Genomic DNA, 25,806 nt, shown 5'->3' on the forward strand with positions numbered 1-25,806 from the left:
CCTGTGATCTATTCCGCTCTGGGACTATGCGCCCCATAGACGTGTGTACATATGCTTTTTTTCTCGCTTATGTACACACGTCTATGGGGCGAATAGTCCCAGAGCTGAAAAGCTCACGAGTGACTGTGCACTCACAGAGAATTCTCCTCTGTTGTCGGCGAGGGCGCACCGCTGGCGGCTTATGAGTTTAACTCATGCCTTCGGCTGGCCTTCGGCACGTATCGGTCATGCCTTCGGCATCCACAACTATAACTTCGACGCTGTGCTTGTGAACGTAATCGACCCACTCGATCCCTGATCAGTCTGCTGATGCACGATCGCGCGGGCCACTGAGAAATAGAAAAGAAAAGGCACAAGAGACTGTCGACAGTCTAACCACGGTCCCTCGAATGTGAATGTGATTGAGGAGGTAAGAACCTGAAAGGCGCGTATTGGCTCGTCGTAGGCTGTACAACCTGCGCGTGCATTCAGGCATGGCATTCGACCCAAACCGTCAATAAGGAACTGCATCAATGACGGTTTGTCTTGCATTGAGTCGAATGCCTGTGCAAGTGACTACGTGTACAATCGAAGAAAAATGAGCAACTACTCAACCGGGAGAGGGAGGGGCACCACCCTGAAAGGGTATACGCATACTCGAGCGCGATCCAAACATAGCACATGGGCATCTGCAGAGTCAATCATATCCCTTTGACCACGGTCCGTGCTTTGACCACAGGCGACGAATAGGTTCTGAGTTTTTCACACTGTTTTCTCTATCATTTTCTCTTCTTCCTTCATGCTCTGAATGATCGGGATAAATAAAATAAATGGTTTATATAACCTAACCTAGCCTCTGTGACTCTTTATTTATTTTACACTCCATTACAAGGACGTATATCTCTCATACACACATGCTGTAATTAATTAGTCAACACAACTAATTATGCTAATCCGTGGACTTATCAGAGGTTGGTCAACATCGGAAAGATAGTGATGTTAATGAAAAAGGAGCCCGTTTTAGTAACCATTCCTATCTTTCGCGATGTTGACCAACCGTAAAATCCCTGATAAGTCCACAGATTAACATAATTAGTTGTGTTGACTAATTAATTACAGCATGTGTGTATGAGAGATATACGTCCTTGTAATGGAGTGTAAAATAAATAAAGAGTCACAGAGGCTAGTTAGGTTAGGGACGGACCATTAGATCTTGGGAGGGGGGTGGTCAAAAACAGAAAAAAAAATTTTCAGAGCAGAAAGTTAGGAAAAAAAAAATCTTCAAACTAGTTTGCAAAATAAAAAAAAAATAAATAAGAAGACAAAGGCGTAAAAAAAAAATCTGCAAAAATCTTTAAAATTTTGAATTTTTTTTAGATTTTACCGACAGTAAGCAACTTTCTGTATTTTTAATACATCCTCCCGCACATTTTTAATTTTAATTTATACATTTAGAGTGACTGTATCCCTTATACTGGAAGTTGTGATTATCTTATCTTTTCAGGACTTTTGTATTCTGATCACTTGAAAATTATGAAATTATAGAGCCTGTTTCCTACTTGTTTCCTGTGTACAAACCAAGCAGGTACACTAGGTAAAACATTGAAACTATGGTATGGTTGTCAAGACAGAAAGTTGTATTTGCCTTTTAAGATCAAGGTAAACAGATGCAGGCCACATCACTTTCATTTTTTTCACAGCATTTTATTACAATTATGAATGCAAGAATGGGTGAACAAGTAGAAACACGTCAATAATGATAAAACAACATATCAAGTCATTATGTATTATTTTGGTTTTAAAAAGGCATTTTCAATTCTTTTTTCTCAAAAAACAGCCTCAAATAACAACAGCAACACATGTTTTAACATTCAACAATACACTACGTAGAATGCCATCTATCCAACAAATCCCAACACAAAAACATATAAAAGGGTTGAACTTTGAAAGTTTCTCGATAGCAAATACTGAATAAATCTGCATGGTTAATCGTTTTTGTGTAGCAAATTTCAAAGAAATTGGACAAGCCCTTTCAGAGAATACAGATTTTTTGACCATGAATGGCATAAATTGCCAAAACAGACAAATATTGAAATTTCAACACATCTATACACATCAAATCAATTTGGACATGCTGCTACACAGAAATAGATGTTTTGATCAAAAAAGGGCAACAATTGCTCTAAAAACACAAATATGCAATTTCACTATATTATTTAGCTTATTTTAGCTTCTCAGCTTGTCAAAATCAATTGTAAATCATATGAGATATGCATGATGTTTGGTGGGGTGAATGTAGGCATTTCACCACGCAGTAGAAAGGGAAGCCAGGAAACCAAAATAGTCAATTTTCAAAACTATAGGAAGCTACTGAGGAGCAAGAAGACCATGTTTCAGAGGAAGATGTGTAATCCGAAAAAAAATGCCTCCAAAGTGCCACCAAATAACACCATTTTTATCTCTATTTTTCAAAGCTCCAACAGCAGGAGGGGGACACCCCTCCTCACCTCCCCCCGCAAAAATACTCCCCAAGTGCAACCAAATAACACCATTTTAATCTCTATTTTTCAAAAGCTCCAATGGCAGGAGGGGGACACCCCTCCTGACCACCCCCGCAAAAATACTCCCCAAGTGCCACCAAATAACACCATTTTAATCTCTATTTTTCAAAAGCTCAAACGGCAGGAGGGGACAACCCCTCCTGACCTTACCGGCACAAATACTCCCCAAGTGCTACCAAATAACACCATTTAATCTCTATTTTTCAAAAGCTCCAACAGCAGGAGGGGGACACCCCCTCCTGACCACCCCCCGCAAAAATACTCCCCAAGTGCCACCAAATAACACCATTTTAATCTCTATTTTTCAAAAGCTCCAACGGCAGGAGGGGGACACCCCCTCCTGACCACCCCCGCAAAAATACTCCCTAAGTTCCACCAAATAACACCATTTTAATCTCTATTTTTCAAAAGCTCCAACAGCAGCAGGGGGACACCCCTCTCCTGACCTCTTCCCAGTGACCGCTTGCGTGGCCGCTTGTGGTGCTTGGCACCACATGTTTGCCCTCTTTATTTTCAGACAGCGACGAACGAAAAAAAATTATAAATCTGAAAATTTACTCTGAAAAAAAAAATTTGCACAGCTAATCTCAATTGGAAAAAAAAAAATTCAGAAATTTACAATAGTAAAAAAAAAATTTTCACAATCTCATTGTGACCACCCCCCCCTCCCAAGGTCTAATGGTCCATCCCTTATATAAACCATTTATTTTATTTATTCCGATCATTCAGAGCATGAAGAAAGAAGAGAAAATGATAGAGAAAACAGTGTGAAAAACTCAGAACCTATTGGGTCGCCTGTGCTTTGACCCTTCTGATCTGATCATCCATGGAGCCTTCAGTAATTACAGAGGATGGGCCGGGGGAATTTCGCGCACACCTGTACCGTAAAATGTGACCCTCCCCTATCCTCCTGTCTAAAATGTGACCCTCCCCCTTGTCCGACATTCTAAAACTTGCCCGTCCCCCCCCCCCCCAACCACTGCAGTATTCTCCCCAGGAATTAAACTTTTAAGAGTATCATCTAGTTTATATAACAATTGATTCAATTGTTATGTTAGGGACAAATTACAGAGGGGAGGGCTGGTGATTGTTGAGGGACAGTCGCAATTTATCACGCAAGAATTTTTAAAGAGATATGTTATTTCATACATTTGAGGGAGGGTAACCATATTTTGTGCAACTATTAAAGAAGGCAAGATGTGGCTGATTTAGTGCTTCATCCAAAAATATCAAATCATAATGCATGGAGTCTATCAGCAGTGTTCATTCAAGGAATGCATTCCATGCTGGTTTACTGTAATTAATCGACGAGTTGGTGGCTTTGAAATGTGTCCTTGATACCCAAGCTAATTCTGTGTTCTGTACGTGAGTTGTGTCCATCTCATACACTGAGTTGCGGTACCTAGGTGAAACACACTGTATATATTATTGCCTGAATACATGGGTTTATGTGCCCAAGAGCAGGTGACAATTTGTCCGACGCCAGGAGGGCAAATTGTCTCCTGTTGCGAGGGCACACAAACCCATGTATTCAGGCAATAATATTTTTATTACATGCCTCTTCACAGTTGATGCTATAAATATGATATTTAGGGTAGGGCATTCTCAAGCAATTTTACCATTATCGACCAGCATCAAATGGATTTTAACGAAAGTCAAAATAGCGGTGCGTGCACGGATATTTTACATCTAGCGTAAAGTGTGTACCTTGACGTCGAAGAGCTTCACTGGACCGGGCAATCATGGAAACCGGTCAGTACATCGTTCACTGGCCTGCTAACTCTCCGGATGTTCCTATTCAAATCAATTCATAATTTTGCACTCACATCGAGGCATGTAATAAGCTTGTGGATAATGTGTACGTATTTTGTTGGTGATTTCCTATTCAGGAAATATCACACGGACAATCAAAGTTTTGGCCATAAAATCAGCTTCTGTCAAAAGTGACCCTACCCCAAGATAGGTCTGTAAAAAGTGACCCTCCCCCTTGAACTGTTTTCTAAAAAGTGACCCTCCCCCCAATTCCCCCGGGCCCACCCCACCACCTGTAATTTCTGAAGGCTCCCTAAAAAAGGGATGGGTCATCCAAGAACCAGATAAGTAATACACTGATACGTTTACATGTTAATACAACCTATAATTCAATTTCGATTGCTTACAATATCATTCGATTATTGTGAATTTTAACAGTCTTGTTGGTATTTTTTATGACTGACTGTCTAACCGCTGGACTTTGTAGTGCTCCTATATTTTATGGGGCAAGTTGGCAGGGGTGGTGACTGGTGGCTGTGATATCGCAGCGGTGCTATTGGCATCTATCGAACACGCTCGGGTCAAGTGTGGCGGTGATCCTTGACTCGAGTGCGTTGAATAGACGCTACTTACACAGATGTTATGTGGACTGGGTAGTTTGTGAAAGTGTAGTTTATACGACGTTCTGATACATAGCCTTACTATTAAGGTTTTTAACAGACTTGTTTGGTCTGCAAATAAAACTGCCCATTCTAGTTGAAAAATAAACACAAATCCTTCAGTCAGTTACCTCGTTTGATACGGACGGCTCTCTACTGTTCAAAAAACACTCTCATGTCACGAAAAAATTAAAACGTTTGGAGAAATCTGCAGTGTTTTGACAAACTCGGCGTTTCTGGAGTCCCCCATCATAATAACGCAACTCATTTTCATAATGCTGTCCGCATCACTGATTGGTCTGTGAGTAACTCCATCAATGGCATCAAACAGAGATTTACCACTTTCTATGTGCAGATGCTGTATAGAACAGGCAGTTTTATTTGCAGGCCAGACAAGTACGTTTCATACCTTAGTGGTAAGGCTATACGTATTTTATGAGAACGTCAGAATGTAGCAAAAACTCACAGCATATAACTACACTTTCAGAAACTACCCAGTCTACATAACGCCTGTGCACCACTAGCACATCTGTGATATCACAGCTAGGGTACTGGCTGAGGTATCATTGCATTGACATGTAATGTATGAGCGTAAAGTTGTCGTCATCCTCAGCCTCAGGGGTCATGCGAAAATGACTTAATCTGGTTTCTTGACCCATTTCTACCACTGGCTGCGCTGCTGACGAAAATAGGGTCAGGTATGGGCTATTGTAAGCATGGCTATCATTGGTCAGTAGTGCGAGTGCAGTGATTGCATTGAATTTATTTCCAACCTGGAGCTACCGGTACCTTCGAATTTAAATCTCGTTGTTGTATGCCCATAGAGTCATTTTTAGTCCCCACGGACACCGTCCGGGGGGACTTATAGGTTTGGTCATGTCCGTGCGTGTGTGCGTGCGTGCGTCCGTGCGTGCGTCCGTGCGTGCGTCCGTCCGTTCACGCAGATATCTCAGAGATGCCTGGAGCGATTTCATTCAAACTTGGTACAAGGATTAATTCATATGTCATACAGATGCACGTCGATTTGTTTTGTGATACGATCCAATATGGCTGCCAGGCGGCCATTTTATTACAATTTTTTCATGTACAGAGCCATAACTTAGGCATGTTTCAACTGATTTTATTCAAAGTTGGTACAAGGACATTGACCAATGTCATAGATATGCACGTCAATTTTTTTTGTGATACGATCCAATATGGCCGCCATGCGGCCATTTTGTTACGGTTTTTTCATATACAGAGCCATAACTCAGGCATGTTTCAACAGATTTTATTCAAAGTTGGTACAAGGACATTGACCTATGTCATAGCTATGCACATCAATTTGTTTTGTGATACGATCCAATATGGCCGCTGTGCGGCCATTTTGTTACGATTTTTTCATGTACAGAGCCATAACTCAGGCGTAACTCAACCGATTTTATTCAAACTTGGTACAAGGACATTGACCTATGTCATGCACATGCACATTGATTTGTTTTGTGATATGATCCAATATGGCCGCCATGTGACCATTTTATTACGATTTTTTCATGTCCAGAACCATAACTCAGACATGTATCAAGCGAATTTATCAAAGTTGGTACAAGGAGATTGACCAATGTCATACATATGCACATTAATTTGTTTTGTGATACGATCCAATATGGCTGCTGTGCGGCCATTTTGTTATGATTTTTTCATGTACAAGCCATAACTCAGGCATATCTCAACGAATTTTAATCAAATTTGCTACAAGGACATTAACCTATGTCATACATATGCACATTTATTTGTTTTGTGATACGATCCAATATGGCCACCGTGTGGCCATTTTATTATGATTTTTTCATGTCCTGAACTACAACTCAGACATGTATCAAGCGAATTCATTCAAAAGTATTTTTATCACAGACCTAATGAAGAGGACTCTATCCTCTCTGAGGACCTGTAATCAAAGTACCCATTAACAAGTGGGGACTGTGTCATCAACGATGACTTTTATCTCCATAGTTTCCTAAACCACGCATCCCATGTCAACATTGAATGAAAACAAAAAATCATTTATTTTTGAGTCTTTGCCGTACATGCCAAAGTTCACCATGGTCACCAGGTCATGTCTTAGAAATAAAGCATAGACGATGATCGTCATTTCAGCACTAAATACCGATAGGAGAACAGAGTTGGAGACTTAAAAGTGAAGCCATACAAACAACTTCAACGTTCAATGTTTTTGTCATCTCATTTTTCCGAGCTTGCCATGCGCTAACTGTACAGATGTGCTAATCATGTGATCTTGTCAGGTGACTGTGCTCATTAATGTGCAGTCAAAATTTTGACTGAAATATTAGCCCCTACATGACCCTATTTTTGTTAGCAGCGCAGCCAGCGGTAGAAATGGATCAGGGAACCAGGCTAGAAAATGAGTATGAGGATGACACTACAGCATCAGCTTCACCGGTGTCAGATCTTATTATTCCTGACTGCTTCTGATGGAAGTGTAAAAAGGACTGTAAAAATGTGCTGCAAGTAACAGTTTCATTTCACTTTAAATGTTTATCAATTAACACCATAGAGTTTGTATTTCATAATATTTAGTAACCTCTCCCCTTACTATTCGTTTTTCATAATGTAGTTACAACATTATTAGTCCGTAAACTTTGAATGCTGTTTGTTCAATAGGTTGACTTTTCAGGCCTCAAGTCATCGTTATACAAGTTAATTGTTTATATGTCCTCTAAATAATTAGAACTTTCACATTGCTTCTCATGGTGATGATTTTTACACATTTCTGACCATGGATGCCTTTTTTGCACCAATTTTCGGAAAATCTTAACACAAGAAATGACAGGACACCAACAAACACATTCAAGGATCATGGACTGATGTACCAACACTACCAAAACACCAGTCTTTATGAGATATTCTACTGATAAAATATTACCGTGAACCAGTTTTACAATTCAAAAGAAAGTTGCAAAAGAACAGAGTTGTTATTTTTAGCTCGCATTTGGTATATGTATAGCAAAGAGAGGTTATCTTTTGCAACCATTTGCATGTCTGTATGTATGTATGTACATATGTATGTATGTATGTTTGCGTGTATGTACACGTACATATGTATGTATGTAGCATTCTCACCAGGCCATGATTTCACGACATTCTCTCGTATATTTCTCTTTTGCCGCAAATTTCTGGGCCGTGTGCACCAATAGTGGCGTGCATTTGAAATTATAAACTTTTTTGGAGATTGGAGTATGGCTGGCCGGCCATATCTTGCGTATACATGTATACTGTTGGTACTTCTCACCATGGATGTAAATGATTGATGTGATAATTACATTCCTGGTTGAAACCGAGACAATCTGGAAGTAATCCGGGTCAGAGGGCGTATTTCAACCACAGTCACTTGTGATTCCTTACACGATGGCCGCTGTTTGGTATGCATTATGTATACTACACAGCAGTTGTTGTGTATTGAACCACAAGAGACTGTGGTACTGACGCACTGGACAGGTTCGTGTACACATGTCCATGGAATTTGGGGGAGCTGGAGGCGTCATGGGTATGATCAATATTTTCATAGACTACCACAATAATGATCTGAACTACAAAAACACAAGAATGTAAAGTGTGTATATCCCTGAGGAATTACATGAATAATTTTCGAAAACAACGAACTCGAAGGTGGTCGCATTATACCGTGGGTTCTGCATTGCAACCAGGGTATCGGCGGGCACGACGTTATAACTTATAGTGTTTGTGCTGTTGAGATGAGTTGATTTTTGTTCTTGAAAAATAATGCAACTTTGTCTGAGATAATTTTTTAGGTCTTTGCTATGTTTGAAATCATGTATAAACTCCACGGGAGCTACATGTTGTGTGATGTCATCAGGCATTTGCTCCGTTCCTCACCCACGCGACCTAGTACCTACGACTGGAAATGATTGACAACTTGCCCACTGCTGATTGATGATATTATTCCACATGTCATTCAGAGGTTTAAACGTGAAATAGTTGGGGAAAAGTTCTCTTATTTTGCAAAAAATTATCAATTCTTGGCTTGTGCATGTGATAAGTATATTATTCTAGGGGAACTCATATGTTAGATCATGGACATCTTTTTTTATGTCCATGCTTCAATCAATCTGCAAAATTTGTAGCTTCGGCTGGCCACCAAAATTTCATGTCAAAATGTGATGATCATTTACAAATATCATAGGGATAATGTTTCCTAACGATTAATCTAATCTAAGTAGCTGCCATAGCTGTGATTTTGCCAGTTCATTCTGCTGACTGTAAAAGGGGATTTTGTGTGCAAAACAACATGACAGAATTCAACTTGGTGCTGGACACTAGCAACTATGATGGTTGAGGGCCCCAAAATGGAAAAGTTCAACTTTATCAGTGTACTTTCACACTTGAAAGAACAAAAGTCCCCTAGAATTTTCATTAAAAGGCACTGATATTCAATATCAGTTTATGTGTTTACCGAGTGTTTACAAAAAAATTGTTAAGATGAATGATTTGTTGAGCCCTTTGTTTTTTCCATGCATAGAATAAGGTTCGTATTTGCAGTTTGACTTTTTCAACATATTTATCTTGTCTCACAAAAATCATCTGTTGTCCCGCTTTTTTTGGTCAGCAGGACAAAATGTCCAACAATATTTTTTTTTCTGTTGAGAACACTGTGTATGTAATGTATGTATGGATGTATGTATGTCCGTGTCAAAAACTCCTAAACCGCAGCACCTACAGTCTTAGTATGTGGTGTACAGTCAAGAAACCAGGTCGTGCTTTTGCATATGTTAATGAGATTTTCTTTTGAATTGCAAGAGCTTCCTCACGCTTTCAATCTGGTGTATTTTTTCAGCATCCAAAAATTGCCCATTTATAATAAAAACAAGTCATTGTTGATGACACAATCCCCACTTGTTAATGGGTACTTTGATTGCAAGTCCTTTGAGAGGATAGAGTCCTCTTCATTAATTGGGCCTGTGATTGTAAATGAGTTCAAATAGCGGTGAAAATGTAAAACCAATGTGGGCTGCCACCCTAATTACAAAAGGTCATGAGATAAGTCAATTAGTAATTAATCAACAGGATACTGCCAAACATTTTTGCATTCTATCATAACACTGACTGATTATCACTTGTACATTTCACAAATGAAACCGCCAAGTGTCAATGAATTGTATTACAACACTGTGAGATCAACATCTGTACAAATTTTCATCCAATTGGATCAAGTGCTTCTGGACATATCACTCTAATTAGGAAAGTTCATTACATATGTTAATAAAATATATTAATTAACATGACACTGCATAGTGTCTTCATTCAGTGATAAAACAATGTGAGCTCAACATCTGTACCAAGTTCCACGAAATTTGATAAACCATTTCTGGCCATATCAGTCTAATTAAAAAAATTCATCAAATATGCAAATTAGCAATTAATTGATGCAATACTGACTGTGTGCTATCAGAGCTCTGTGTGACAAACATCTTTAAAAAGTTTCATCAAATTTAGTGCAGTCACTCTAGAAATAGAGCTCTTTTTCAAAAGTGGACGGTCATTGTCAAGGACATAGTCCCGCTTTTTCAATTAAATGGCCATCATACGGCCATATTGGATAGTATCACAAAACAAATTGACGTGCATGATATAAAGAGTAATCCTTGTACCAGGTTAGAATGAATTTGCTCCAGGCATATGTGAGATATCTGCGTGAATGGACGCATGCACACACGGACGCACATACTTGACCAAACCTATAAGTCCCCCCGGACCATGTCTGTTTGGACAAAAAAGACTTGGGCCACATACTGCATCTCTTCCTTTACAGCCAAAAACAACCCTTGGAGGCATATCTGCTGGATTTTTGCCGTAGGCTTAGATTTAGTCTGTACGTTACAAGTGTAACAGTGCTGAAACAAGGACTGCGTCTTATCAGTTAGCAAGCAGAAAATCGTTTCAAGTCTACATTTAGTATTAGAGTTTTACCTTATAGTTAGTTAGTTCGTTATTATAGTGACATGAGATATCCATGGTTCAAAAGATTACAATTCAGCATGAAGTTTACACTGGGCTTATATGTCACTTTAAAGACAGTGCAAATTATAGGTCACAAGGGCATTGTAAATAGAAATCAATGCGTTTTCAAATATTCACATACAAACACTCTTCTCAATGTAAATGCATTTTCAATGAACTTTGAAATTCCCCTAACATTTCTAGACATCAAAAATTTACATTTCTCAGTATCTGATGTAAAAGTTTGAAAATTAGTATTTGAATTTAACCCCTTGACTACCAAGGCCAATGTATTCCTATATACCAGGGCCCTTATGGAAATATTGATAAAATCTTAGGTGTGGTCATTGCATGAACACTGCTTAGAGTAAAAATAAGTAAGTACCAATAAACCATATATTTTCTGAATCTGCATGAAATTTCCCACTTTTTCATACATAAGTTTTGCATTTTCAGATCACGTGACTGATCACATGACACAAAATGTGATCAGAGTTGCAAAGAATATGAATATTTGAAGCATCAAATCATTTGACGTGTTTTGGATCCATAAAATGACGCAAATTTGAATACAGTTGCAATTTTTATGGCATTGTCTTTACATATATGTAATAATAACTACCCTTTACTTTATTTATAGATGTTATCATGTACCTATTTGAGATTTTTCTCACAAAAGGCAGAGTAAATGAACAACAAACATCAGCATCTGACATGATTCTGTATTTGAAAATCAACATATTTCATTTGTAAACACCTGCTTTATGTCATCCTTGCAGAAACATGCATCTAAAATGGTAATGATTTATCACGAAATAATTCACAATATTTAAAAATACATTTTAGGGAACAACATATCACATGACCAAACACATGACCAGTCATGTGACCAGTCATATTGATAATATGGCTGCTATAAAATTTCACTGGCTTATAGTAAAAAATTGTATTTCCTCTAGTTTCATTCACGAATATTGCTGTTAATAGAACATATTTACATATAAATCATTTGTTTTTAATAAATAAACATTTCATTTCATTAAGAAAAAACAAACCATAAACATCTTCGCGATCGTCCGTACTTCTGAAAACTGTAAACAATCAGCGGGACGCTTCTGTGATCAGACTGACCTTTCAGGGTCGAGGTCATGGGTCACGACATTTGCTTCCGGATTTTGGCCATACTCGGACGTAGGGGCGCAATCACATTCAGGCCAGATCGGAATACATCAGTGTTAGTCACGCTGCTTGCCGACGCCGAAATTACGGGATTTTTAGCGACAAAAACGAAGCAAATACGCCTATTTAACTGTGCCGGATATTTCCGGCACTCAAGGTATATCGTAATTCAATATGGCGCCGGATATATCCGGCGCCATAGGTAGTCAAGGGTTAAATACATTTCCCTCAAATCATCATAAAGATTACGGTACAATGAAAAAAGAAAGGAGTGTCTCATTTTCTGTAGCATTTTGATTACAGATAATACAGACTCTATTGTCAACGTTTTTCCCCTATATCTTTCTATTTGTAAACGCAAAACACCGGCTCTAAATTGAGCCAATAAAGATCACTATCCATGAGACAGATACATCGATACATAGCATTCTAAATTATAATCAGTTTTAAAGAACACATACCGGTATGTTCTAAGTTTTGGTTTTCTTTGTACACTTTCACACCAAGCAGTTGAATGTTCAAGTTGCAAATGACATGAAGTACTCCATCTGTATCAGAATTCAGGTCATCAACTATATTACATACATCAGAAGACCAATTGGACTGTTGAAGAGCATATAGTCCCAGAGAAATATTTTCTCTGTTAGTCTGTTTCCATCAAGGTTGACAGGACGATTCCAATATCTGAGTATCCAAATAATTTGTTTACATATAGTTCAGATTGAGATTCGACCCATCAAAGTTGACTAGGTTTTGGGATAGTAAACAGTGCAGAGGCCTATTAAACAAGTTGGGTCAGAGGTCAAAATATGCCTGCCTGTTTACATTGATCACCTTGCGTGCTATGGGTGAGTTGCAATGTGATGCAATGCGAAACTCTTTTTTATTCTATTTTTTGATATTATTGAAAATATGCAAATTACCACCAAAAAGGCGTTTTTGGTAAAAAATCATCTTCTTCATAACCGCTGGTCAGACAGCTTTGTTATTTGATATACAGGTCCCTAGGGATAATCCTAATTAGATTTGTTCAATTGTGATGAAATATGCAAATGTGTATTTTTAAGGATTTTTTTTTCATTTTTGTCAAAACTTTATTTCATCAAAACCGCTCGTCTGACAGCTTTGATATTTGGTATACAGGTTCCTACAGATGAACTAAATATGATATATTGAATATATGATGAAATCTGCAATTTTGTATATTGGTGCAATTTTCGACATTTTGGGTCAAAAAATGTGTTTCTCAAAACCTACTTGTCTGTTGCCTATGATATTTGGTATACAGGTTCCTAGGGGTTGTCTTAGTGTGATATATTGAAATTTGATGAAATCTTCAATTTTTGTATTTTTGGGTCAATTTTTGCCATTTTTGGTCAATATATTTGTTTCTCAAAAGTTACTTATCTGATAGCTTTGATATTTGGTATACAGGTTCCTAGGCTTTATCTTAATGTAATATATTGAAATTATGATGAAATCATCAATTTTGTATTTTTGCAGCTAATTTTGCCATTTTTGGTCAGGCCATCCTGAAATGAGCTATCAAAGATATCCACCTTCTTCATCAATACATGTGTCACAAAAAGTTATTCTCTACATACCACAGCAGAGCTCTGTCAACTGTTGGGTTGCTTGTTTTTTTCAAAACCGCTGGTCAGACAGCTTTAATATTTGGTTTACAGGTCCCTAAGATGACCTTAGTGAGATAATTTCATACAGTCAGGAAATACTTAATTTTGTGTCCATGTCTATAGTAGCTTCAGGGACATTGGCCCTATGTTTCTTTTAGGCTTTTCAATGGTGATAAACCTTTTCTTAAATGGTGTTTACGTCAGTGGCAATGTCTGTGGTTTGCTATGTTGACAACACTTGCGCATTCAAAAGTGAGGCTTCGGTTCTAATCAAATATAGGCCGTGGGCTAGAGGGGGTCTACGTGCACCCCTCCACAGGATAACAAACCTGTATTTTCAGAAGCCTTGGGATCCCTAGAATACGAAATGGAATTTTAACAGAAAAAATATAGGGACGCAATAGCTGTTATGGTCATGTTTTGAAGGGTACCGCAAAATCACCATTTTCCAACCCAAATACATTTTCGTCAAATCTGTCTTCTTGTAAGTCATCTGCTGAGCTTATTTCTCAACTTGTAACCTCACTTGTCTGGTATCATTAGAAAGGTAATTGATTCTTCTTTAAGATGACATATTGTACTATGCAATATCTTCTACAGTTTTTGTGAATATGACCAAAACTTACCCCATACCCCAAAATTTAACATTGCAAATTACAGTAAATCTCAAATTCTAACAATTTTTTAGCTTGGCATAATAAAAAATGCAATGCTTTGTATGAAATCTGTTTTATTTGATACAGGGACATGTAAGAAATATGAAATAGACTTTTAACAGAAAAAATATTGGGACTCTACAGCTGTAATAGTCATATTTTGAAGGGTACCGCAAAATCACAGTCTTGCAGATTTGCATGCATTTTTGTTATATCTGTCTTCCTATAAGTCATCTGCTGAGCTTGATTTTGAATATAACCTCACTTGTTAGGTATCATTAGAAAGATAATTAACTAATCTTTAAAATGACATATTGTAACATGCAATACCTAGTACAGTTTTCATGAAATATGACCAAAACTTACCCCATACCCCAAAGTTTACATTGAAAATTGCAGTCAAAGCTAAAACCAAATTCTACAAATTCTTTAGCTAGACACAAAAAATCTGGCCGTTTTTGCTATTAAATCTGTTTTATTTGGTACAGGGACATGTTAGAAATATGAAATAGACTTTTAACAGAAAAAATATTGGGACTCTACAGCTGTAACAGTCATATTTTGAAGGCTACCGCAAAACCACAGTGTTGCAGATTTGCATGCATTTTTGTTATACTTGTCTTCATATAAGTCATCTGCTGAGCGTGATTTTGAATATAACCTCACTTGTTAGGTATCATTAGAAAGATAATTTACTAATCTTTAAAATGACATATTGTAACATGCAATATCTAGTATAGTTTTCATGATATATGACCAAAACTTACCCCATACCCCAAAGTTTACATTGAAAATTGCAGTCATAGCTAAAACCAAATTCTACAAATTCTTTAGCTAGACACAAAAAATCTGGTCGTTTTTGCTATTAAATCTGTTTTATTTGGTACAGGGACATGTTAAAAATATGAAATGGACTTTTAACAGAAAAAATATTGGGACTCTACAGCTGTAACAGTCATATTTTGAAGGCTACCGCAAAATCACAGTGTTGCAGATTTGCATGCATTTTTGTTAAACTTGTCTTCATATAGGTCATCTGCTGAGCTTGATTTTGAATATAACCTCACTTGTTAGGTATCATTAGAAAGATAATTAACTAATCTTTAAAATGACATATTGTAACATGCAATATCTAGTATAGTTTTCATGATATATGACCAAAACTTACCCCATACTCCATTGTTTAAATTGAAAATTTCAGTCATAGCTAAAATCAAATTCTACCATTTTTTTACCTAGACATATAAAATCAGGCATTTTTTGTATGAAATCTATTTCATTCGATAATGGGTCATGTCAGAAATATGAAATAGACTTTTAACAGAAAAAAAATCGGAATTCTGTAATTGTAACAGACAGATTTTGAAGGGTACAGGAAAATCTCAATATTCCTGACTTGCGTGCATTTTTGTTGAATCTATCTTATTATAAGTCATCTGCTGAGCTTTTTATAGAATATAATGTAAGTTGTTAGGTATTATTAGAAAGATAATTTACTAATCTTTAAAATGACATATTGTAACATGCAATATCTTGTACAGTTTTTATGAAATATGACCAAAACTTACCCCATACCCCAAAGTTTACATCGAAAACTACTGTCATAGCTAATGTCAAATTCTACCAATGTTTTACGCAGACATAAAAAGTGGGCAAATTTTTTTATAAAATCTGTTTTATTTTGAACTTGGCCATATCAGAAATACGAAATGAACTTTTAACAGAAAAAAATTGGGATTCTATAGCTGTAACAGTCGTATTCTGAGGGGTACCGCAAAATCTCAGTATTCCTGATTCGCATTCGTTTTTGTTAAATCTGTCTTCTTATAAGTCGTCTGCTGAGCTTGTTATTGATTATAACCTGGCTTGTTTAGTGTCATTGGAAAGGTAATTAACTGGTCTTTACAATGACATATTGTAACAGGCAATATCTAGTACAGTTTTCATGGAATATGACCAAAACTTACCCCATACCCCAATGTTTATATAAAAAGTACTGTCATAGCTAACGTGATCAAATTCCGCGAATTTTTAGCTAGACATATAAAAAATAAAGAGCTCTGTTTGGTATTAAATCTGTTGTATTTGGTACTGGGTCATGTCAGATATGTGAAATAGACTTTTAACAGAAGAAATATTTGGATTGTATAGTTGTAACAGCCATATTTTGAAGGGAAATGCAAAATCGCAGTACCACAGACTGGCACCTTTTTGTTAAATTCTTCCTCTTGTAAGTCATCTGCTGAGCTTATTTTGTAACACAACCTGGCTTGTGAGGTATCATTAGTAGGGCAATTTATTCTTCTTGAAGATGACATATTGTTATATGCAATGTCCTTCATAGTTTTCTGAAATATGGTCAAACTTTACCCCACATCCCAAAAGTTCAAATCGCAAATTACGGTTTATCTTAAATTCTACCATTTTTTGCTACACATAATACAAAAGGCAATTCTTATATGAAATCTGATTTATTTGTTACAAAAGTATGTCAAAAGTACAAAATTAACTTTTAACGGGAAGATGATACAATTTAGTAGCCATTTGGATAATTTTTGGAGGGTGAACCAATATGTGTCAAACGTATGTGTTTTGGCAAATTTGCCCTGATACCTGGGTACCCTTCCAAATATGATAGAAAAGGCTATCACATCATATTATATTCCTGTTAAAAGTTAATTTCATATTTGTGACATACTTTTTTAACAAAGACACGGATTTCATAGATTGCATACAAGCATTTCATTTTGTATACAAAGTTAATAAATTGTAAAAATGGTAGAGTTTCAGATTTGCAGTAATTTGCTGTATACCTTGGGGTATGGGGTAAGCTTTGGTCCTATTTCATGAAACCTAAACAAGATATTGCATATTACAATATGTCATTTTAAAAAGCTAGTAAATTACCTTTTTATTGATACCTAACAAGCCAGGTTCTGTCAAAAATCAAGCTCAGCAGATGACTTATAAGAAGACAGATTTAACAAAAAAGCATGCGAGTTGGCAATACTGTGATTTTGCGATACCCTTCAAAATATGACTGTTACAGCTGTAGAGTCCCAATATATTTTCTGTTAAAAGTCTATTTCATATTTCTGACATTCCCCAGTAGCAAATAAAAAGATTTCATATGAAGCATTGCCTTATTTGTTATGTCTAGCTAGAAAATTGGTAGAATTTGACGATAGCAAAGTAGCAAAGTAGAAAGTAATTTTCGATATAAACTTTGTGGTATGGGGTAAGTTTTCGTCATAGTCAATGAAAACTATATAAGATATGGCATATAACAATATGTCATTTTAAATACTACTAAATTACCTTTTCGATGGTACCAAATAAACATGGTTATGTAATAAAATAAGCTCAGCAGATGACTTACAATGGGACAAAATTAACAAAAACACATATGAGTCTGCACTGCTGTGATTTTGCAGTACCCCGCAGAATATGCCGGTTACAGCCATAGAATCCCAATATTGTTTCTGTTAAAAGTCTATTTCATATTTTTGACATGTCCCTGTACCAAATAAAACAGATTTAATAGCAAAAACGGCCAGATTTTTTGTGTCTAGCTAAAAATTTGTAGAATTTGATTTTAGCTATGACGGCAATTTTCAATGTAAACTTTGGGGTATGGGGTAAGTTTTGGTCATATTTCATGAAACTATACTAGATATTGCATGTTACAATATGTCATTTCAAAGATTAGTTAATTATCTTTCTAATAATACCTAACAAGTGAGGTTATATTCAAACACAAGCTCAGCAGATGACTTAAAAGAAGACAGATATAACAAAAATGCATGCAAATCTGCAACACTGTGGTTTTGCGGTAGCCTTCAAAATATGACTGTTACAGCTGTAGAGTCCCAATATTTTTTCTGTTAAAAGTCCATTTCATATTTCTTACATGTCCCTGTACCACATAAAACAGATTTAATAGCAAAAACGGACAGATTTTATATGTCTAGGTTAAAAAATGGTAGAATCTGATTTTAGCTATGACTGCAATTTTCAATGTAAACTTTGGGGTATGGGGTAAGTTTTGGTTATATATCATGAAAACTATACTAGATATTGCATGTTACAATATGTCATTTTAAAGATTAGTAAATTATCTTTCTAACGATACCTAACAAGTGAGGTTATATTCAAAATCACGCTCAGCAGATGACCTATATGAAGACAAGTTTAACAAAAATGCATGCAAATCTGCAACACTGTGATTTTGCGGTAGCCTTCAAAATATGACTGTTACAGCTGTAGAGTCCCAATATTTTTTCTGTTAAAAGTCCATTTCATATTTCTGACATGTTCCTGTACCAAATAAAACAGATTTAATAGCAAAAACGGCCAGATTTTTTGTGTCAAGCTAAAAAATTTGTAGAATTTGATTTTAGCTATGACTGCAATTTTCAATGCAAACTTTGGGGTATGGTGGGTAAGCTTTGGTCATATATCATGAAAACTATACAAGATATTGCATGTAACAATATGTCATTTTAAAGATTAGTAAATTATCTTTCTAATGATACCTAACAAGTGAGGTTATATTCAAAATCACGCTCAGCAAATGACCTATATGAAGACAAGTTTAACAAAAATGCATGCAAATCTGCAACACTGTGATTTTGCGGTAGCCTTCAAAATATGACTGTTACAGCTGTAGAGTCCCAATATTTTTTCTGTTAAAAGTCAATTTCATACTTCTAACATGTCCCTGTACCAAATAAAACAGATTTAATAGCAAAAACGGCCAGATTTTTTGTGTCTAGCTAAAACATTTTATAGAATTTGATTTTAGCTTTGACTGCAATTTTCAATGTAAACTTTGGGGTATGGGGTAAGTTTTGGTCATATTTCATGAAAACTATACTAGATATTGCATGCTACAATATGTCATTTTAAAGATTAGTAAATTATCTTTCTAACGATACCTAACAAGTGAGGTTATATTCAAAATCAAGCTCAGCAGATGACCTATATGAAGACAAGTTTAACAAAAATGCATGCAAATCTGCAACACTGTGATTTTGCGGTAGCCTTCAAAATATGACTGTTACAGCTGTAGAGTCCCAATATTTTTAGTCCCCACGGACACCGTCCGGGGGGACTTATAGGTTTGGTCATGTCCGTGCGTGCGTGCGTCCGTCCGTGCGTCCGTCCGTCCGTTCACGCAGATATCTCAGAGATGCCTGGAGCGATTTCATTCAAACTTGGTACAAGGATTACTTCATATGTCATACAGATGCACGTTGATTTGTTTTGTGATGCAATCCAATATGGCTGCCAGGCGGCCATTTTATTACGATTTTTTCATGTACAGAGCCATAACTCAGGCATGTTTCAACTGATTTTATTCAAAGTTGGTACAAGGACATTGACCAATGTCATAGATATGCACGTCAATTTTTTTGTGATACGATCCAATATGGCCGCCGTGCAGCCATTTTGTTACGATTTTTTCATGTACAGAGCCATTACTCAGGCATGTCTCAACAGATTTTATTCAAAGTTGGTACAAGGACATTGACCAATGTCATAGCTATACACATCAATTTGTTTTGTGATACGATCCAATATGGCCGCAAGGCGGCCATTTTGTTACGATTTTTTCATGTACAGAGCCATAACTCAGGCATAACTCAACCGATTTTATTCAAACTTGGTACAAGGATATTGACCTATGTCATGCACATGCACATTGATTTGTAATGTGATACAATCCAATATGGCCACCGTGTGGCCATTTTATCACATTTTTTCATGTCCAGAACCATAACTCAGACATGTATCAAGTGAATTTATTCAAAGTTGGTACAAGGAGATTCACCAATGTCATACATATGCACATTAATTTGTTTTGTGATACGATCCAATATGGCTGCTGTGCGGCCATTTTGTTATGATTTTTTCATGTACAAGCCATAACTCAGGCATATCTCAACCAATTTTAATCAAATTTGCTACAAGGACATTGACCTATGTATACATATGCACATATATTTGTTTTGTGATACGATCCAATATGGCCACCGTGTGGCCATTTTATTACGATTTTTCCATGTCCTGAACTACAACTCATATGTATCAAGCGAATTTATTCAAAAAGTATTTTTATCACAGACCTAATGAAGAGGACTCTATCCTCTCTTAGGACCTGTAATCAAAGTACCCATTAACAAGTGGGGACTGTGTCATCAACGATGACTTGTTCTGTTAAAAGTCTATTTCATATTTCTGACATGTTCCTGTATCAAATAAAACAGATTTCATACAAAGCATTGCATTTTTTATTGTGCCAAGCTAAAAAATTGGTAGAATTTGAGATTTACTGTAATTTGCAATGTTAAATTTTGGGGTATGGGGTAAGTTTTGGTCATATTTCACAAAACTGTAGAAGATATTGCATAGTACAATATGTCATCTTAAAGAAGAATAAATTACCTTTCTAATGATACCAAACAAGTGAGGTTATGTTAAGAAATAAGCTCAGCAGATGACTTACAAGAAGACAGATTTGACGAAAATGCATTTGGGTTGGAAAATGGTGATTTTGCGGTACCCTTCAAAACATGACCATAACAGCTATTGCGTCCCTATATTTTTTCTGTTAAAATTCCATTTCGTATTCTAGGGATCCCAAGGCTTCTGAAAAATACAGGTTTGTTATCCTGTGGGAGGGGTGCACGTAGACCCCCTCTAGCCCACGGACTAATATGCAAATTCACTACCCAGTTTCCCGAGTGGTGTACAGGGGCACCTGGGGGAGGAGATGTGAATTTGTTCAAATGAACATGTCAGTGACAAAGATATGCAAATGAGGAGGAAAAAGGAAAAATCCTTCAAATTGTTAAAATCTAGTGGGTACAAATTGGCAATTCAAACTGGAAGGGAGTGCAAGATGACTGTAAAGACAAAAGATCAGAAATGAAATTGGTGGGAAAGAGTAGTAGGTTCAAACCCACCTTTTTCAGCGTGCTGGTCCCGCTGAGGTGTTGGGCTGGAATGCTTCCCTTCCCGTTTGTCTTGCCAATTTCAAAATTGGTCTTTTTTTAGGACCATCAAGTCTTTTAACTTACCTTTTCTCGTTTTGTAATATTTGAACAGTTTTTATTCACATTCTCCTTGATTTGTTTACTTTGAGTGCATTTTCCTGTACCACCTCACAGACTTTACTGTGAAGCCCCCGTGGAGCATCCTAGATGAAATACTGGATGTACTAGGTTACATGGTACTGTGTAAGTGTGTGTGTGACTAACACTTGCAACAGTTGCCAACTATTTCGTACTTCAGTGGACGGTGTTGTTCAAATGTACTTGACTATCAATATCACAAGCTAAGGTCCATAGAAGCTATTAAATATTTTGTATACACTCACTCTGGCTTGCCACATGTAATTAAATGTGAGGAAAGTGTCATTGACGCTATTTTTCCTGATTTTTGTCAAACAATCTTCTCTGAAACTTTGCCTGTTTGCTTTCAGGTCTGACACAAAGGACTTTTTGTAATATTGAACCATACACTGGGAGAGACCATACTTGTGGCAACATTATACAAAGATGAGGCCATTCACTTGTAAAATGTGTAGTGAGAGTTTCACGAGGAGTACCCATCTACAAAGGCATCTAGGGATTCACACAGAGGAAACACCGCTTGTTTGTCATCAGAGTTTTACAGAGGATAAAGGTCTGCGATGCAACATCAACATGCATAATAATGAAAAGCTATCTATCTGCAAAGTTTGTGGCAAGGATCTCGCATGTCATGGACACCTTAAAGTTCATATAAGAACACGTACAAATGAGAAGAAATTTGTCTGCAAAGTGTGTGGCAAGGGTTTCAAGCAAAATGGACATCTGAAAGTTCATATAAGAACACATACAAATGAGAAACCATTTGTCTGCAAAGTGTGTGGCAAGGGTTTCAAGAGAAATAATCATCTGAAAGTTCATATGATAACACATACAGATGAGAAGCCTTTTGTCTGCAAAGTGTGTGGCAAGGGTTTCAAACGTCATGGAACTCTGAAGGATCATAGTAGGATACATACAGATGAGAAGCCTTTTGTCTGCAAAGTGTGTGGCAAGGGTTTCAAATATAATTGCAATCTGAAACTTCATATAAGAATACATACAGATGAGAAGCCCTTTGTCTGCAAAGTGTGTGGCAAGGGTTTCAAGCAAAATGGAACTCTGAAGGATCATAGTAGGATACATACAGATGAGAAGCCTTTTGTCTGCAAAGTGTGTGGCAAGGGTTTCAAATATAATTGCAATCTGAAACTTCATATAAGAATACATACAGATGAGAAGCCCTTTGTCTGCAAAGTGTGTGGCAAGGGTTTCAAGCAAAATGGACATCTGAAAGTTCATATAAGAACACATACAAATGAGAAATCATTTGTCTGCAAAGTGTGTGGCATGGATTTCAAGAGAAACGGACATCTGAAACTTCATACAATAACACATGCAGTTGAGACGTCTTTTGTCTGCAAAGTGTGTGGCAAGGGTTTCAAACGTAATGGACATCTGAAAGATCATGAAAGAACACATACAGATGAGAAGCCTTTTGTCTGCAAAGTGTGTGGCAAGGGTTTCAAGCAAAATGGAAATCTGAAAGTTCATATAAGAACACATACAGATGAGAAGCCTTTTGTCTGCAAAGTGTGTGGCAAGGGTTTCAAACGTAACGGACATCTGGAAGATCATGTAAGAACACATACAGATGAGAAGCCTTTTATCTGCAAAGTGTGTGGCAAGGGTTTCAAACGTCATGGAACTCTGAAGGATCACAGTAGGATACATACAGATGAGAAGCCTTTTGTCTGCAAAGTGTGTGGCAAGGGTTTCAAACAAAATGGAACTCTGAAGGATCATAGTAGGATACATACAGATGAGAAGCCTTTTGTCTGCAAAGTGTGTGGCAAGGGTTTCACACATAATGGAAATCTGAAAGTTCATACAAGAATACATACAGATGAGAAGCCTTTTGTCTGCAAAGTGTGTGGCAAGGGTTTCAAACGTCATGGAACTCTGAAGGATCATAGTAGGATACATACAGATGAGAAGCCTTTTGTCTGCAAAGTGTGTGGCAAGGGTTTCAAATATAATTGCAATCTGAAACTTCATATAAGAATACATACAGATGAGAAGCCCTTAGTCTGCAAAGTGTGTGGCAAGGGTTTCAAGCAAAATGGACATCTGAAAGTTCATATAAGAACACATACAGATGAGAAACCATTTGTCTGCAAAGTGTGTGGCAAGGGTTTTAAACAAAATGGGCATCTGAAAGTTCATGTAAGAACACATACAGATGAGAAGCCTTTTGTTTGCAAAGTGTGTGGCAAGGGTTTCAAACGTCATGGAACTCTGAAGGATCATAGTAGGATACATACAGATGAGAAGCCTTTTGTCTGCAAAGTGTGTGGCAAGGGTTTCAAATATAATTGCAATCTGAAACTTCATATAAGAATACATACAGATGAGAAGCCCTTTGTCTGCAAAGTGTGTGGCAAGGGTTTCAAGCAAAATGGACATCTGAAAGTTCATATAAGAACACATACAAATTAGAAGCCATTTGTCTGCAAAGTGTGTGGCAAGGGTTTCACACATAATGGAAATCTGAAAGTTCATGTAAGAACACATACAGATGAGAAGCCTTTTGTCTGCAAAGTGTGTGGCAAGGGTTTCAAACGTCATGGAAATCTGAAGGATCATAGTAGGATACATACACATGAGAAGACTTTTGTCTGCAAAGTGTGGCAAGGGTTTCACACATAATAAAACTCTGAACGTTTATACAAGGTCACATACTGATGAGAAGCCATTTGTCTGCAAAGTGTGTGGTACGGGTTTCAAACAAAATGGAACTCTCAAGGATCATAGTAGGATACAGACTGATGAGATGTCTTTTGTCTGTAAAGTGTGTGGCACGGGTTTCACACGTAATGGAAATCTGAAAGTTCATGTAAGAACACATACAGATGAGAAGCCTTTGTGTGGCAAGGGTTTCAAACAAAATGGACATCTGAAAGTTCATGTAAGAACACACACAGATGAGAAGCCTTTTGTCTGCAGTGTGTGTGGCAAAGGTTTCACTTGTAATGAAAGTCTGAAAGGTCATATAAGAACACATACAAATTAAAAGCCCTTTATCTGCAAAGTGTGTGGAAAGGGTTTCATAGGTAATAGAATTCTTAAAGTTTATATCCTAAGCCATACATATGACATTCACAATGGGATTCATGCAAATTAAAAGCCATTATTCTGTTACGTGTGTTGAAAGAGTTTTACAGTGAAAACAAGTCTTACAGGTAACATCAGGACAGGTAGAGAGGAAAGCCATTCATCTGAAAAGAGTGTTTACAGTATTGCATGGAACGATTTTCTTAAACATCACAACAAGTCTCTCTGTTTATACCGAGTATCCTTGCATAAACAATGAAATACTCGTAATTAACTGTCCACTGTAAGATTTTGTGTTGCTGTTTACTACTAACCACCGGATCTACCACAAGCTTTCCCGGACGTTTAACAATGGAGTAGAGTGATAGTTCCAACTATATTCCTATAACCATTTATTCCTGAAGCTTGTGGTAGATCGTTGGTTAGTAGTAAACAGCAACACAAAATCTTACAGTGGACAGTTTATTATACATGTGAGTGATTCATTATTTATACGAGGATACTCAGTATAAACAATAGTTATATAAATAAGCACAGCGTGGTTTGAGCATAGGTGAGTGGACAATGCTATACCTATCGGAAGATGGTCCCTTCCACATTACATAATGCAAGCTCCAAGATTGGAGCTGTTTTCCCATGATTCAAATTACATGGCAACTTCCTGTACTATTTTTATCGGTTTTTAGCTCACATTTGGTTATACCAATGTGAGTTTATCGTTTAAGCTGAAGTCGATGGCGTCTGTGTGTATGTATGTATGTATGTATGTACAGTTTGTCCGTCAACATCAAAAACACGCAAACAGCTGCACGTTTCACCTTGGTATTTGGTGTGTGGATGCATCCTGGGCTATAGATGGGATTTTGTTCAAATGAAGTCTGCATTGCCAAAATTATGCAAATGAGCTTACAAAATGTGAAAATGCTCAAGAATTAATATCTCGAGAACCACTGTTTTGAGTGCTTTGAAAATTTGTGTGCAAGTACCTTAGGTGAACCTAATCAGTTTTATGAATATTGTGAAGATATCCTTAATTTTGTTTTTTTAATGAATTTTTTGGTGATTTTTCTCATTTTCAGTAAAAATTCTTCTTCTCTGAAACCGCCAGCCCAATCGCTCTCAAATTTGGGTTGGATCTTTGCAAGGGTGTTACTCTTCTTATTTATTGAAATTATGACAAAATT

The 25,806-nt window shown here is 36.9% G+C and overlaps 1 protein-coding gene across 1 annotated transcript; it reads left to right on the forward strand.

The window, feature by feature from the left end:
- The first annotated feature begins 229 nt into the window (after positions 1-229).
- On the forward strand, positions 230-24,172 carry LOC139149498 (zinc finger protein 850-like). The gene is made up of 2 exons (XM_070721282.1): positions 230-409; positions 21,922-24,172. Exon 2 carries the CDS (start codon positions 21,998-22,000, stop codon positions 24,005-24,007), a length of 2,010 nt encoding a protein of 669 aa, XP_070577383.1. The 5' UTR covers positions 230-409; positions 21,922-21,997; the 3' UTR covers positions 24,008-24,172.
- Positions 24,173-25,806: the final 1,634 nt, after the last annotated feature.

This window comes from Ptychodera flava, chromosome 14 (assembly GCF_041260155.1).
Source record: "Ptychodera flava strain L36383 chromosome 14, AS_Pfla_20210202, whole genome shotgun sequence".
Classification (NCBI taxonomy): domain Eukaryota; kingdom Metazoa; phylum Hemichordata; class Enteropneusta; family Ptychoderidae; genus Ptychodera; species Ptychodera flava.

Excerpts from the sequence above, each read along its gene's own strand:
- LOC139149498 (XM_070721282.1), top strand. The coding sequence starts at position 21,998 with ATGAGGCCATTCACTTGTAAAATGTGTAGTGAGAGTTTCACGAGGAGT.